Source organism: Halichoeres trimaculatus, unplaced genomic scaffold (assembly GCF_033239565.1).
Source record: "Halichoeres trimaculatus isolate MK-OKI-2021-1 unplaced genomic scaffold, fHalTri1.1 fHalTri1_scaffold_10, whole genome shotgun sequence".
In the NCBI taxonomy this organism is placed as follows: domain Eukaryota; kingdom Metazoa; phylum Chordata; class Actinopteri; order Labriformes; family Labridae; genus Halichoeres; species Halichoeres trimaculatus.
The window spans coordinates 27,986,730-28,003,338 of record NW_027437187.1 but is presented as its reverse complement, the minus strand read 5'-3'; the positions used below and the strand labels follow the sequence as shown (position 1 = coordinate 28,003,338).

The 16,609-nt window shown below is 42.0% G+C and overlaps 1 protein-coding gene across 12 annotated transcripts in view; it reads left to right on the top strand.

The window, feature by feature from the left end:
- Positions 1 to 8,865, top strand: part of tjp1b (tight junction protein 1b) — an 81,995-nt gene extending 73,130 nt beyond the window's left edge. For 6 of the 12 annotated variants that reach the window (XM_074676740.1, XM_074676739.1, XM_074676745.1 and 3 more), the window contains 10 exons: positions 25 to 375; positions 668 to 898; positions 1,947 to 2,795; positions 3,330 to 3,421; positions 3,823 to 4,038; positions 4,163 to 4,299; positions 4,479 to 4,950; positions 5,030 to 5,247; positions 5,554 to 5,697; positions 8,271 to 8,865. In XM_074676740.1, the coding sequence (XP_074532841.1) occupies positions 25 to 375; positions 668 to 898; positions 1,947 to 2,795; positions 3,330 to 3,421; positions 3,823 to 4,038; positions 4,163 to 4,299; positions 4,479 to 4,950; positions 5,030 to 5,247; positions 5,554 to 5,697; positions 8,271 to 8,365 (2,805 nt within the window). In that variant the 3' untranslated portion in view covers positions 8,366 to 8,865. The remainder of the gene's footprint in view (positions 1 to 24; positions 376 to 667; positions 899 to 1,946; positions 2,796 to 3,329; positions 3,422 to 3,822; positions 4,039 to 4,162; positions 4,300 to 4,478; positions 4,951 to 5,029; positions 5,248 to 5,553; positions 5,698 to 8,270) is intronic. The other 6 variants (XM_074676751.1, XM_074676742.1, XM_074676741.1 and 3 more) reach the window with 4 other exon arrangements.
- The last annotated feature ends 7,744 nt before the right edge of the window (positions 8,866 to 16,609 follow it).

Sequence of the window (16,609 nt, the reverse complement as noted above, 5' to 3'; positions counted from 1 at the left end):
ATGATTGTTTTTCTCTCTGCTCAGGCGGACGGCACTACAGAGGATGATTTAGACATCCACGACGACCGCCTGTCCTACCTGTCAGCACCAGGGAGTGAATACTCTATGTACAGCACAGACAGCCGCCACACCTCTGATTACGAGGACACGGACACGGAGGGTGGAGCGTACACGGACCAAGAGCTAGACGAGACTTTGAACGATGAGGTGGGTCTGCCTACAGAGCCCGCCATCACTCGCTCATCGGAGCCCGTCAGAGAGGACCCGCCTGTGATTCAGGACACCCCTGGTTACCCTGGATACCAGCACCCTGTGCAGTCTGACCCCGCCAGCCGTATCGACCCTGCTGCTTTCAAAATGGCCGCACCTCAACAGGTAAAGTTTCTCCCTCGCTCTGCAGGCGGGGTGGGACTTGATGAGTGCAGAGCAGAGTAACAGCTCTTCTGTGTTCAGTGTCGTGTCTTTGTTAAGATTAGATGTCTCTGCTAAGTGATAAACATGTTTGAGTAAATAATTGTTTATCTTTTGTAAACATTTGTGCGATTGATTCTCTGGCAGCTGTTAGACTCAGTCAGTGTGAGTAAGGAGACCTTGGTGTTGGGGTGAGCTTTACTTTCTGTGCCCTTGGCAGGCTGTGTCATAAATGTCTCTTAACAATACTTCACAGCAAGATGAGGCTGCTCTGCCCTTGCCCTCCTTGCCTCCGCCGGTGGTAGCGCTCCCTGCTGTTGAGCAGCCCGTACAGCTAGAAGGTTTGCACCTAGAGGAGCCGCCTGCTGCAGCCGCAGCTCCTCAGGCTGACTCACTTAGCAGCCCCAGCCCTGCCCCTGAGCTTATTCAGCCCCCACCACCACCACACGAACCCCACCCGTCTGGACCGCCCGGTCCAGAATCAAAGGTACCCGCTGTTTCACCAGCCACTCGGACCGGGCCTGGGCCCCAGCCTGCTGTTTTAACTGCCTGTCTTCTCGCACATGCTTTCCACTCGCTCTCTGCATGACATGCCCACACTGTGTGACTCACTGAGCCCACTGTGTGCCTCTGGCTCCCAGAGAAAATGTGCGACAGACTGGTCCACATGCACCACAGTGGGCTGGGAGACCAGAAGGACTGGTACATCTGAGTCTTTGAACAGGGTGAAGACATCCTCAACCAGCCCTAACTGTTGCCTCTACTTCCTTTGCATGGCTCCTAATGTTTTTGGGTTCCTTTCAGCTTTAACTCTTCTGTAGACAAACGATAGTCGCACTGACAGTGGCATCATAGTGGTAGATGTGTCGTCTGTTGTAGTGCCAGTAGTTTGACGTCGCATTAGATGCAAACTGAATGTTGGTTGCATGATGAAAGCTAACCTGCAGACAGTATTCTGAGTAATGACCAACAATCCTTCTGACAGAAAAACAAACGTACTTACAGCACACTGCATTGTGTCTTCTGTTGAGCACTTTTGTCCTGAGTAGCTGACGAGAAATCAACCTTCTTTCAGAGGAATCAGTGTAAATAGATTTGCTGTCTACAGGCTACACATCATATGTTTGAAATGAGGCCTTTCAGAAATGTGCAAATTGCTTTTTTCTCCCTATTTCTGATGTGTTAACTTGTAAAAGCCTGTTTATTTCTTTAATCATCATTCTTGAAAGGCATCTTGTCAAACAGACATTCAGAACTGTTTTGGGTAATGAAGGTTTGCTTGTGTAATTGCACTTGGACTAGCTGTATGTTTACATGGTTAAAGGATTGTTTTTGAAATATTTGGTTAATGTTTTACATCTTCAGTTCTCTCAGGTTTCAGTTTACATCCCAGAGTTGGATTATATCTGGTAGTTTCTCTTAATCGGGTGTTTGGAAAGCATTTCCTGACTGCTTTCTGTTCAATATCATGGTGGTAAGAGCTCACATTAGTGCGATTAAGACAGATGTATTCATTTGTGTTTGTTTCTTCACAGATGTACAAGAAAGATCTTTATAACATGGACGACCCTGTGCGAATCAACCACGGCCTGAAGCAGTCTATGAGCTACACGCACCAGCCGCCGTACCAGGACAAACAGCCATACCGCGAATACGACCACCCGCCTTACGGATACGATGGAGGCGGCTACACAGAACCAAAGCCTCACACTGACTCTCACCTGCACTACGACAACCGTGTGCCTCATTACAGCGAACAGTGGCCCCCCTATGACCAGCAGACCTCGTCCACCCAGCCCGCAGGGTACCAGCAGGGCCACCAGCAACCCATGGGCTACAACCCCCGCTCCCCGTACGAGGACGGGCCAGGGAGGGACTACAGCCCTCCTCAGCCACGATACGATGAGGCCCCACCTGTGGGCTACGATGGGAGACGCCACAGCAAACCCGGGCCCATTCGTTACGATGAACCTCCACCCCCTCCGCCACCAGCTGGCTACGACGCTCGCTCTCCTTACGAGGCAGAACCTCACGGCTTCCCCATCAACTCGCCTCGATCTCCAGAGCCCCCTAAGCAGTATTATGGCGACTCGGGTCTCAGGCCCACCTACATGCCTGGGCCGCCGAACAGGGGCTACAAGCCAGGGATGCATGAGATGAACTCTGAAGCCACAATTCCCCCTCCAAAACCTGAGACCCTGTCATCACCAGGCGAGCCAGCCACCACACCGGGCTCCATGCCCTTCCCTCCTCCACCCCGGGAAGAGCTGGACGAGGACCCGGCCATGAAACCGCAGTCAGTGCTCAACAGAGTCAAGATGTTTGAGAACAAACGGTCTGTTTCCATGGACCGGGCCAAAGAGGGCGACTCATCAGCGCTCAGGGTGAGTTACAGTTCGAAGACAGATAAATAAAACAGTAATACCTGCTCATTTACCATCCTCAGCTCATTCGTTTACAGAAACACTGAAAGTTCCTGTCCTGTATCGTCTAATTTACCAAAACAAACAGGCAGCTTGTTTACTCTCAGGCGAAAACAACAATTAGAGAAAATCACTCGAGTGAAATGATGGTATGAGCCATAATGTGCTTAATTAAAAAATAAAGCTACTCACCAAAAGTCAAACACAATTTATGATTCAATACTAGGTTGGTAATTTGATACAGTATCCCCGAGCAGGCAGAAATCTAAACGAGAGCTTGCTCCAAACTGTTTCTGTGAGCATGCAAGGTTAAGTGTTTATATTTTCTAACATATTCTAAAGAAAGAAACTAAAAGAAACGACAACCAAACTGCAGCCATGAGAGGCTTGAAACAATCAAGTCGTCTCACACGCAGCAAGATATCCCTGTGCATGCAGTCCATTCATGTGAACCAAACTAAAGCTCTAAAACCACCCACTCTCTCTGCTTTGCAGCCTGCAGATGTTCCCAAACCAATGAGCGCACCTGGCCCCGTGCTCAAAGCTAACTCCCTCAGCAACCTGGAGCAGGAGAAGTCCTCCTATAGGTACGTGTTTGACGTCACAGCTCAGGCTGCAGACATGGTGGCTGAAGGACAACACACAGATCCTGGCAAAGGCATCTTAGAGGGATTTTGTTGTTGTTGGAGCTCCATCTAGTGGACACAAGTTGCTTTGCTGCAGGGGTTCAGAAACATGCAGATATTCACACAGAGTGGCAGGATTATCAGAAACTTCACTGCAGCCTCACCCTGATGAGGAAATCTAGTTGATTTAAACATGCTTGATCATTTTCTGCTTATTTCCTGTTTGGCAAATGAAAGCACCATTTCCAACACAGAGTATGCATTACTTGTTAAATGAGCATGATGTTATCTTTCAAAGTATGGTCATGCATGCTTTTGGTCGATCATATTATTGCATCATTACATGTTTCCTTCCTCTGCAGGGCTCCTGAGCCCCAGAAGCCTCATCCTAAACCCCTGGATGATATGATGCGTTCCAACCACTATGACCCCGATGAAGATGAAGAGTACTACAGGAAGCAGTTGTCTTACTTTGATCGACGCAGCTTCGACAGCAAGGCTATGGGCCAACCCGTGCCTGGCATCAACCGCTTCCATGATCTGCCCAAACCAGCTCAGCTGTCCTACCCATACAACAGGTACAACAACACGCCTCCTGCCAGCGCTGCTGGCGGCAGTTCAACATTCCTTTTTAAAGCACAGCGTGGCTAAAGCTCGCTAATTGTTTTGCTGATCTGTGCTGTTTGTGTCTGTGCGCTGCAGGGTTGAGTCTGTAGAAAAGGTGAGCCCAGTGGAGAAGAGATATGAACCTCTGCCTCAAATCAGTCCGTCCTCACAGTATGGGCCTCCTGTGTCCGCCATCCCACCTAGCACACTGCCCAAGCTCAGCCCCGGGGACGGTAAGCAGACAGGCTTCACCATCAAACTTCATCAGGGACATGTACTGTTAGGTTAGATTTCAGCATTTTAAAGAAGAAAAACAAAAATATTGACTAAAAAGCTTTTTACTGATTAAATACTGAGGATGAATAGTTTGAAAAAGACTGTTAGTGACTGATTCCTACTTAAACATTTCCAGTTAACTCCGTTCCTGAGCCGCTGACCTCACCCAATCCAAAACCTGAGCTGGCAGCTCTCAGGCCACCCAGCAGGGATGAACCCACACCAGGAGGCTACCTGCCCCCCAGGGGACCCTTAGATAAACCCCCAGTCAACGGCACAGATACAGCACCCCCAAAGACGCTCGGTGCTCCTGCCCCAACCAGCTACAACCGCTACGTCCCCAAGCCGTACACCAGCTCAGCTCGGCCCTTCGAGCGCAAGTTCGAGAGCCCCAAGTTCAACCACAACCTGCTGCCCAACGACACACAGGTGAAGACAGAGCTCCTCGGGAAGCCCAGCGTGGTGAGCAACAGCGGAGGGAAGCCTCAGCTGTCTCCTCAGCCTCTGGATCACGACAGCGGCCTGGATACCTTCACACGCACCATGGACAACAGGCCCAAATACCAGCACAATAACATCAACGCCATCCCCAAGGCCATCCCCGTGAGGTAAGAGAAGAACAGCTGATGTGCTTTGTTCTCTTCCAGCACAACAATATCTGATGACTTCTCTACCTTCAATCCACAGCCCCAGTACGCTGGACGATGAAGATGAGGATGAAGGACATACTGTGGTTGCCACCGCCAGGGGGATCTTTAACTGTAATGGAGGCGTCCTGAGCTCCATCGAAACGGGCGTCAGCATCATCATCCCCCAGGGTGCCATCCCCGAGAGCGTGGAGCAGGAGATTTACTTCAAGGTGTGCCGGGACAACAGCATCCTGCCCCCCCTGGACAAGGAGAAAGGTCTGTCCCTCATATTCTTCAGAAGGAGAAACAGTGTTAGAGTCCATCTGAGGAAGAATGATTGATAACGAGCAGAAATCACCTTCTTAAAAATCTATGCCTGCCCTTATTTTCAGAGATTCTGTGTCAAACCAGCAGAAACATTAATCCTTCAGGGCGTGCAGTACTCTCATTTCACCTTTCACCTGACAGATTTCTTCAGAGTTAATTCTCCTGGCAGTCAGTCAGCCTCTCTGCTCTCTAATTGGCTCATAAATAATCCTGTGTGCTCATTAATCCCTGGATGTTCTTATTTGTGGAATTCAGGAGAAACGCTGCTAAGTCCGCTGGTGATGTGTGGCCCTCACGGACTCAAGTTCCTGAAGCCGGTGGAGCTGCGCTTACCTCACTGTGCGTCAATGACCCCTGATGGTTGGTCTTTTGCTCTAAAATCCTCCGACTCCTCGTCGGGTACGCTGTCCTCTCTCTGTCCTTTGGGGTCTGTGGGCTTTGGTGATTAGAGAGGAGACTTTTAGTTGGTGTCTGAATTAATTCCACCAGCTCATCTGTTTTTTTCCATATTCCCTTTCATTCCTTTTTTCACGCATGTGCTGCTTGATTGTTTTTTTATGCTTAATCTGAGCTGCGCAGCCTTGTTTATTCTAATCTTCAGCTTCCACGCTATTAATACACACAACATAATTAGGAAAAACTAAGCCCCCTAACGCTGAAACATTCAGATAATCAGCTAACTGATTTCGAGTCTGTCGTAGAAAAATAATTAACTTTGTGTCATTAATTGGCCTTATTTTTTCTTTTTTGTTTTACAAGAATGGCTGACGAGTGCAATTTCTTGCTCCTCAATTGCTGCTATTCCTATTTTTAAATAAGATAGAAAACTGAGGATTTGTTCATTTTAAATGGAAATAATCATATGTATGATGGAGATTTTTTTTTTAGATCTAGGAGGTAGAAAAGTAATTTTTAGAGTTCTCTTTTTTTTAATACTTTATTTTTGTGGGGGTTTTTTTTCCAGATACAGCGAACAAGCATTAGAAAATAGTACAGACCAAAAATAATGAACAATAGGTCATCTCTACATCCTCATGTCACAATGAAAAAAAAATACAGTCAGTTCATACAGTAGTGGTTGAGCCTTCATTGTTATATTTACAATCCATTTTTCTCAGTTTTGCAAAAAAGCTTCTGCTCTTAGGTTAGTCCTCTGGTTTTTAAAATAGATGAAGCTATCTCTGGCAGATAAATCAGTCTCGAAAATTAAAAAGACTTCCAGATTTATGTGCCTTCAGATTTTATTGTTGTTTTATTGTAAACAATGAAGAGAAGATAGATGCTTTACACTTTTTGCTGAACAAACTGATTGATAAAACGACATTTGCCCTTCTGACATGAAAATGACATGAATCAGACCAGGATCAAAGCTTTATAGATATACATGAAGGTTAAAATCTGCTGATTCTCTGACCCACCAATAGTTCTTAATCACTTTTTGTAGTTCTTACACAAATCTGTATCTCACACAGGTGTCTGATCAGCTGCTGTGAAAGCCAAACATTAACCACACTGTGCTTTATGTCTTTCCTTTAAGTTAGTCTAGATCATAACCTGTATGCAAACTGAATGTTATTATTATATTTAAGGAGGAAACCATCAACCAAAATCTGATGTAATAATGATCTTTTGTTTAATCATTTCTATGATTAAACAGGATTCCCATGGATCCTTGAATTACTCTAAAGTGTCTTCAATCAGGATCTTAAAATAAAGGGGCTTAAAATTTCTTTACAAGTCTTGGCACTTTGACACGTGCCTGAATAATTTATCAAATTTCCCTGTAGATGTGATAAAGTGCTGTTAAAGTAGCATAAAACTTCATATGAAAGACATTTTTTCCTAGTTGCTGGAGGTATCGTCATAACTCTTATTTGGGGAATGTGTTGGCTGAACATCGGGAGATTTTTTTACGTTGTCTTTCTAATTTCTTAATAATTGAACTTCGAGGTTTGTCACTAATTTAGTGTTTTGTATGTTCTCTAGTCTTTGCTTTGCTACAGCAGAGATCAAAATAAGTTGGTGAAACTTATAAATGTCAACTGGTGTGACCTTTGTTTCTCTTAAAAAGTCCAAGAGTAACTTTGAATATGGTTTTAGCAGTCTACGACACTGTAAAAATGAAAATATTTTTTTTTTAAACTATAAACAGAGAGAAAACACTGATGTCTATGGCATAAGACTTCCTCGAAATTTTATAACAAACCTTATTTCATCAGTGCACTTGCATAACTACAAGGAAGGTGAATTATTTAATACTTGTCATGCTTTTATGGTTACACACTCTGACAATTCAATGGGACTTTAATTGGTAAAAAATGGTAGAAATTTCCTTTAAAATATTGTAACACCAACATAAATGCAATATATACCTTTAAATGAACATCTAACATGTTGTTTTAACAAGTTTAAAGCATATTTTTAATTAGAGACTTTTTTGACACTTTCCCACCAAGATAGTGTTAAAGACAAAAACAAATTAAAGCCCTTTAACGGACCAATAATTAAAATTTTTTGAGTAGATTTTTTAAATTTATCAAAATCAGTGCAGCTGACAGTGAAACAGGCCTCTTCTTTGTCAAAGAGCTGGTTTCTTAATGTCATCGAGGCCCTTTTTGTTTAGCCAGAGGTTTAAACAGACGTTTGCTGAAATCGGCTTCCTTTCTGTCATTAGTAAAGGTTTAACTGTGGTTGGAGAAGCTGTTTTGGAGTTAAATTTATTCAGTATGACGAAGCTTTGAGTTCAGATCTGTTTAATTTTAATGACCCTCAAACTCTTTGCTCACAGTAGAAACTCGTGGTGAGCAACATGACTTTATTTCCTGTAGCATTTTTAACTTGATTCACCCGATCATCACAGTTTCTTTTTTTCTTTGAGTTTTTTACTGATAAGTTTTATTTTGTGTTTCTATGTTAAAAAAAAAGAAATGAATAAGCTCATACAGCTGACACCACCTCTCTTCATCCCGCAGGTGATCCAAAAACCTGGCAGAACAAATCTCTCCCGGGAGACCCAAACTACCTGGTGGGTGCAAACTGTGTGTCAGTGCTCATTGACCATTTCTGAAGAGGGCAACAGCTGGCCTGTTACTGAATGTGATGCACAGGAGGGGACCTCAGTCGCCCCTGTCGCGCCCCTTCCACTGGGCGGGGGTGCACAATGCTCAATGACGTTTGAACTTCATACTCTCACGTTGTTTACTGTGCCCAAAAACGAAAAAAAAAAAATGAAGAAAAACAGAAGAAGATGAAGAAAAGAAACAAACACAGACACACGAGGAGAGTCATCCGAGTCCAGCATCCTCCAGGCTGCACTCTTGTTTTTTCTTTCATTTTTTTGGTGCTTTCAAGGCTTGCAAAAAATAAAGATTAAAACAAGTTATTTAAACAAAGGAACTGAAGTTGGAATGCATGACCAGTGCCACAGACTGAATACTCTCATTTTGACATTTTTAAGCTCATTTTGTAAAAGGTCAGAGCAGTACGAGGAAAAAGGAGAATTTTGATTCTTGTTTAATACTGCAACAGGATTTTTGCGTACTGTAAAAAAAAAAAAAAAAAGAAAAACACTAACAGAGACTCACAAACGGCTAAGTTGGTATATGCAAAACTTGGGTTTGTGAGTCCTGTGGTCATGCGTTTCACTCATCAAAGATCTCTGAGGACTTGATGAGGCTCATGAAAGAAGAAGAAGAAGAAGAAACCGCGAGAATAATGAAGGTTAGGTATTAATACGAGGCGCCTGTTTGTTCTGCCGGGGCTCTCTCTTTAAAACTGAAGTTTTTGTAGCAATGTTTTACCGTAGATAAATATACTGACTTGATTTTACAAACTCCTGCTGTCTAGAGATCTATGCATGTGCTATGACTCAGGTCCAGAAGCCTGCTACTAAGTTCAACACATGAAAACCCCATCGTACACTGCAAGCAGTGATGCCTTATCTGCATATTAACTTTTCAGTGAAAACGTTCAAAACATCGGATCCTTCAGTTCTAGCAGAAGAAAAAGTCGTCTCTGCTTTCTTTCTCATTAACAGTGAACTCGGATTTAGCACACGAGAATAATCGAGGCTGAAGAAAAGGTATGCTTTCTTTTACTGCTATGCATATGAAGTCTGAGGAAATACAAAAAAGCTAGAAGATGTTTAAAAATGTGGCTGTACATATTGCTAGTATATGGCCTTGGTTCTCTGTAAATGAAGTTTTGTACATCTTTGTTATTTTGTATAAAAGAGAAAATGTTTGTTTAAAAAGAGAAAGCGGTTACATTGGTTATGTTTGTATTCTGGTTATACCCCTGAGCCTTGGAACTGACATAAGCAGTAATAAGTCCGACTTTTCTACCAACATATACACACACACACTACTTAAGGCATTTTTACTTAAGGTCAGAAAACTTTTTATTCTTATTTACAAACTAGAGAAGTGCTTGGTTTAAATAATTTTAAAAGATGTAATTGAAGGGGTCTGCTGTGAAGAGTGGGCCCTTCCTTTATTTGTGATACTGGATGCTGTATTGTGTGCCCTGAAATGTATTTTTGTACTAATAGACAATTTATTATGGCACATCAGTACTATTTTCTTTTGATATGATAACACTGCTTCAACCCGACACTAGTTTACTTTCCCGTGTGGCTGACATTCTTTTTATTTATTTTGATTTTTCTTCAGTTCAGCTGTTTGTTTCTTTCCTTTGCGACACATTTCTAAGTATACCACTGTATTAATAAATAAATTCATTTCTAAAGTATCTTGGATCCGTGTGTTGTGTTGATGTCAGCCTCCAGATGTTTTGCGTATCGACGCGCCCTCGACCATTTTCCTGCCAAACAGCTCGGAGAATTCTCTGGTGGGATGAGAAGTTGGCGATTGTGTTTTCAGAGCGTAATGGTTGATAATCGTGTTCTCCCATCTGCAGCTGCCTCTGAAGCTGTCCCACATGTAAAACACTGAGCTGTTGGCTTAAATCAAGGCGCTGTCTCAGCTCAAAGATCTGCAGTTTTGGTTTCCTTACAGTAACTGCTTGATCCTGCTTTCCTTGTTAAATCCAGAATAAATCTTCCTCAGACTCAACACAGATTTCATCACTTACACTCAGTTACTGGTTTGTCAGAAACACCCATCTAAAATCAAACGTCTCAGTCCTGTAGTAAATGATCATGTGTTTAGTTTGTCTTTGAACTTTTTGTTAAACTTTCAGGTCAATGTGAAGACAGTCTGTTAGATTATTTCTTTGTTGAATTAATGCCCCATCCAGATCAGTCAAACATCGCTGATTCTTAGAGCAGACACCCACTGACTGTTGTAGAAGGGCCCATACTCACAGTTTAATATGGATCATTGATGTCTTAAAAAAATGGTAGTAACATGTTTTTCTCCGAAAAGCCAATAAATCAAGCACAGCAGCATTGTTTCCAGGCTCTCATAGCCCCTCTGTTCAGAACGGTCTGATTTAGTGGGCGTGGCCTTCATATGTTAATGAGCCACCCCTGACACCGCCCCGCTCTTCCGCGTCAGTGAAAGCGGCGCCATGTGACCATGACTACCAAGCAGAGTGAACAATGCTTAGAAAACAGCAAAGCTCGTTAACCGTAACATTACAGGCTAAAACAATAGGCTAACCGCAGATAAAGTTAGCATCCTGAAGCTAACACAGAGACAGGGGGGCACTGAGGAAAAGCTCTTACATCTGCTCCACAGCACACAGCATTTAAAATACTCACATTTCAAGGGTCCCTAGTTTGTTGGCGGATGGTTGGTAATGCGCCTGGATTCGGGACCAGTCTATTCGCTAGCCCTCTGTTGGACTGTCCAAAGTTGGAAAAGCAGTCGGCCGTGAAGTGACTAGCACACACATGCACAGTTTTACTGAGTGTAGCTGGCACGTTTCCATGATAAATGAACTCTAGCCATTTAGTCTTGTCTTCTTCTGGGATGGGAAGCTTGTGCATGGAACCATGTGGCTGTTTACAGCCAAAAACAAAGCAGTGATGGCTGCTGGAGCCACAGCGGGAAGGGGAGTGGGTGGGGAGGGGGTTTGGGGGTATTGATCCGGTGACGTCGGCAAATCCCCAAAATCCAAATAGCTTGTTTTAGGTCAGGTTTTCACATTCACAAGCACTACTAAGTACAGGTTTTGTCATTAAATATCACATTTTGTGGGCTGGGAGGAAAGCCAAAGACCCACAAATGACCTTGCAGGGGGGCGTTCCAGCTGTCTGGAACTCAAATATCCTGACTACCGATCACAAATGGAACGCAGCAAAACTGTTAGACAACTTTTGGGTGGCCAGCCAGATTCCAGGGGTAGCCAGTCCCACCCCAAGTAACCCTGGTGGCCACTCCCCTGCCTGTGGGTCCCAGAAGCTCAAGAATTGACAGCAAGAGCAGAATAAGCTGGTCGGCATTGGCAGAGAAGATTTGGCAAATTTTTCATGGATGTTACCAACATACTCAGCTCTGCTGCTTCTCCAAAAAATGCATGTTCCTCACAAATGTGGCTCAATTTGAAAGAGAAATTTCAATAATATGGTATTTATTGCCACGAAGAATTGTTACAACAAAGAAACAATCTATCAAACACAAATTAATTTACTTCTTGTGCTAAGTTTAGGTACCCTGCTAGTTCAGACAAAGGAGTAGAAAAATTCATTTTCAGCATCAACAACTGAAATCTGTATACCTCTACTGTAGTAACAAAACAGTACCATGATAGTAGAAGTCTGCAGAAGTATCCTTTAGCTACTGCCACCATGGTTTCATGTGTGGTTGTTTTTAAGTTTCCCCAAAAGAGAAATGGAAGAACAGAAGTTGTGGTTTGGAAAATCATTGAAAATGCTGCACTTAATGAAAAGTCTGAGAAGAATCGTCCCTTGTCTTTTTTTGTGTCAGTAGATTTATGATTCCTCACAGCACCCACTGATTCTTCTCACCAACCAAAAAAAGAAAAACATGACACGACTCTTCTCAGGGAGACTTCCCTTTGGCCCCCTGACCGGCTCAAAAGGCTGTGGCAAACATAGGGAACAGAAACAGAAAAACTCTTATATCAACAGATTTATTTACAAAACCATAAACACTTCAGGAAATGTGAGTGGGTGTGTGAAAAATGTTTTTGTGCAGGTTTTGGTTAAAATTAATAAGGTATGAAACAAAGTCTGAAACAGTCAAGGTGGCCCCTTTTTTTGAGGACCGTGAACATCAGGAAAGGTGAGCCTGTGTGCTCTGAGTAAGGCTGACTAACCGACCAACAGCCACACCCACCCATTACCTCCACCTGCCACACACAGGAGGAGGCTGACAAACCAAACAGGCTAGAGGACGGTCACGCTGCCAAACAGCTGCTGAGGGTGAGTTAACCCGGGACTCAGATATGAATCCTTTTCTAAACAAACAAAAAAACAAACCCTTAAATTTGATTTTAAACAAATGGACCTGTTCAGTGGTTGTAAATAAACTTGTCTGTCTGTGTTAACATGTTTGTTTTTGTTTTAGTCCTCAGACTGTAGCCATGCTGCCAGCAGCCTCCTTCTGCTTTCTGCTGCTGCACTTCCTTCTGCGTGGCACATTTCATCAGACGGCACAGCTGACAAGTCAAAACTAATATGCAGCTTTTGTTGAATTAATTGAATTAATGAGATACCACCTGTGAAGTAAGCATACAGGTGGTATCTCATTAGAGAAACTGAACACACAAAGGCCAGAAGAGAAATATGTAGGAATTTACAAAACACCACCAATAAGAAACACTTCACGCTTCACAAAGCTGAGCTCGACTCAAAATCCACACAAGTGCAGAATTTAGATTAACCTAAATGTCAAGATCATTTAGTACATTTCATTGTATGAACTTCACTTCCAAATGAAGATACTGGTCAGAGTTGCTGCACATTGTAAATGTTGACTGAAAAACTGTTTTACACTGCAAAAAACTGAAATCTTACCAAGTGTTTTTGTTTTGTTTCAGTGAAAAATGTCTTTTTTTGACTCAATATGAGCCACATTCACTTGACCATTCCAGAAAAGTGTCTTATTTCAAGTTATTTAAAGACAAAAATAAGTTTTGAATTGCTTAAAACAAGTAAAAAAATAAACTCTGCCAGTGGGGTAAGAGAAATGTGCTTGTCAAGACTAGAATAATGTCTACAGGGTGGGCCAGAAAGATTTACACATCTTTTTTTCTGCAATACCCAAAAATGCTTGCAGACAAACATAACCAACATTGAACATAGTTTCTAGACTTTATCGTCTGTCACCAAAAAGATTTACATCTCACCCTTAGCTTTTATCATAGCCTGGAGACAACCTGGCACTGCCGCACTGTCTCTGGATCAAGTTTTGACCATGACTTCATCAGAGCTGTCTTCAAAGCAGTGACACTGCTGTGAGATACTCTTGAGAGACTTGAGCCATCAGATGCAACAGCAGCCCACACCCTGACTCCAGCTGGTTTCTGATGATGAAAATGAGTCCTGCAGCCTTCAGGTAGGTGCTGTGCACTATGTGCAGAAACCCTGTCATCCTGGGAATCAACCACTGCCTGAACGGTGAAGATCTCCTCATCAGACCAAACCAGGACTTTTTCTGAGGCACTCTGGATCTCCTGCAGCATCATTTCCCCCTTTCAAGCTGTTTTTCTTAGAAGCAGCTGAAATCAGTTGTCTGTGTTGCATTTTTAGTGCTTTCAGTCCAAGATCCTGTTTGATGATTCTTCTCAGTGAAGTTCTTGAGATTTCACTTCCTTTGCTGTTGCCCTAATGCTCCTGCAAGGATTCTTTTGGATTCTCTTCCTCACCATCTCAACAATCCTTTTGGTCCGGACTGAACGTTTTCTTCCAGGGATTGGCTTGCTGGTGGTATTGCCAGTCTCCTTGTATCGTTTCATGACCTTTTTCATGATTTGCATTGTTGTCAGTCCAGCCTCCTTCAAGGACACAATCTGGTCGCTCTTATCCTTCGATGCCATACTCGACAATCATTAGGGGTAAACAAATGAACTCAGGTACATCAAAAGCTATGCCTTTTAAGAGAAACCATCCAAAATTTTAAGTTTCAGGACAAAAGCCAAGCAAACAAAATAGAGATATACAATGGGTAAATCTTTCTGGCCCACCCTGTAATACAATACATTTTTCTTAGCCCACTGGAAGACTTTTTTTTGACTCATTTCAAGCAATTCAGACCTCATTTTGTCTTTAAATGACTTGAATTAAGACACTTTTCTGGACTGGTCAAGTGAATGTGGCTCATATTTAGTCTAAAAAGACATTTTTACTGACAAAAAAGACAATAACACTTGGTAAGATTTCATTTTTTTGCAGTGTAATGTGTAAAATAGAGTATAAACATGCAACTCATCAGGATTTACAATTTGAATTCAGCAATTAATTGCACAATCAAAATGAAAACCCTGATATTTATTCTGAAGACTTCTGTTCAGTGTTTTGTCCAGAATGAATAAGTAACTTAGCTTTTCATCTCTTAAAAACAGAGGATTAAAAATCTTTGTCTTTAACTGGACATATGACTTTTTTTTTTTTTGGTGCTTATTTTGAACAGAAAAAGTTTTTAACATTCGTAACTGTTCAAGTGACACAAGCATCTTCTTCTAGGATATTCAGATTTTCTCAGGATTAAATCAGATTTAATTTTTGGCATGTTACAGAATGAAAGTTGTCTCTTCTGTGTCCCATGGGTTTAAAGTTTCCACATCACCCTCGAAAACATGTCCTTAAAGTTTGCCTTGCAGATTTTAATTTTTTACTTCTTTCTGCACAGGAAAATCAATATGATATGCTGCCAAAATAACCCACATTTCAAGCTTTAACCTTTCACTTTCTCCTGTTTCATTTCCTGAAACAGCTTGTTTCCCTTGCTTCAACATTTTGCCATGTGAGTCGCGTGATTCAGCTTGTGACAAACTCTGAGTATCGCTTCATACCAAAGGTTGCGTTGGTCAGTGTCACAGATTATATCAATGGTCATTCACCCTGACAGAGTCAGAGAGTTTCTCTGCCTGTGAGGGTAGGATGACCCAAAGACCCAAACACTCCCTGACTCCAGTTACGTGATAAAGCTGAGGTTCACAACAGCTGATAAAGTCTGTTTTACGTAAGATTAGAGCAAAGGTTTAGTGATGAAACAGAAACACGTCAAACTTTGTGAGAAACAACAGAAAAAAAGTCCAATTTGATTTAAAGGGATCGTAAAGCTACACAAGTGATTGGCAGCAAAGATTTCAAAGTCTGAGATACAAGAGACCATTAAAAGGTGGATACGGAGAAAGACTGAGATTGGGCAACACTTTACTTTAGAGGTCCACAAATTTCATCGCACTTTGGTAATAATAATACAAAGTTTTTTCTCATTTCTTTGAGTTAGCCCCAAATTACAGGAGAATTTGGTGAAAATTAGCACATAACTTCTGTCCAGATTCTGTTTTGCAGTGCGCCTGTACTCGCAGTGTCTATCACAATCAGGTAAGGCCAATTTACAGCCCCACTCTTAGTGAATATCACATCTGAAGCCTTCAGTTGTATCGTTTAAAACATTATAGGTCTAATCATAAAGGTTTATCATTTTGCATTGATCTGAATTACGCATATCAACAAACTCAGTGCTAAAGAACTTGGTGAAATTAAACAAATAGCTAAATCTCAACTGCTTATTGGGAAATTAAATTATTCACCTAACATTTCAAAGGTAATTATCAGAGGAAACAATGAACCTAACTTCTGTGTTCAAGAACTAAGCAGCTATTTATCACCTGCTTCTCTGAAAATAGCAGAAACACTGGGATACTTCTAAAAACATTTTGTGGTGGGTTGTGATTTAATTTCAAATAAACTATTTGCTAATCGTCACCTTCTTACCTTGCAATTTGGAATAAGTTTCAACTGAAAAAAAACCAGTAACAAACCAATTGTGACTTGTGTCAATAAATTTGGACATTATCTTAAAGAAGTTATGTGCTAATTTTAAAGAAATAAGAAAAAACTTTGTTTAATTATTACTTAAGTGTGATGAAATTTGTGAGATTTTTTCTCAGGAAGCATAACACATGTAGGACAAAATCAGCAAAAAGATAAGATTCGATACTTTGTCCACAAGGGGGGCGCCAAAATCTAATAAGCCAAAAGTTCCTCACAGGAGCTTTAATGTGTGTTTGATCCAAATAAGAAGATTAGAAAAAAAATAAATCCAACAGTTTTCCATGTCAACTCTAAACAAAGACTGACTGTTTAAAGAAAGCAGTTTATTTATTAAAACTACAACAGTGACTGAAACAGGTCTGTAAATCACATACTGTCTGT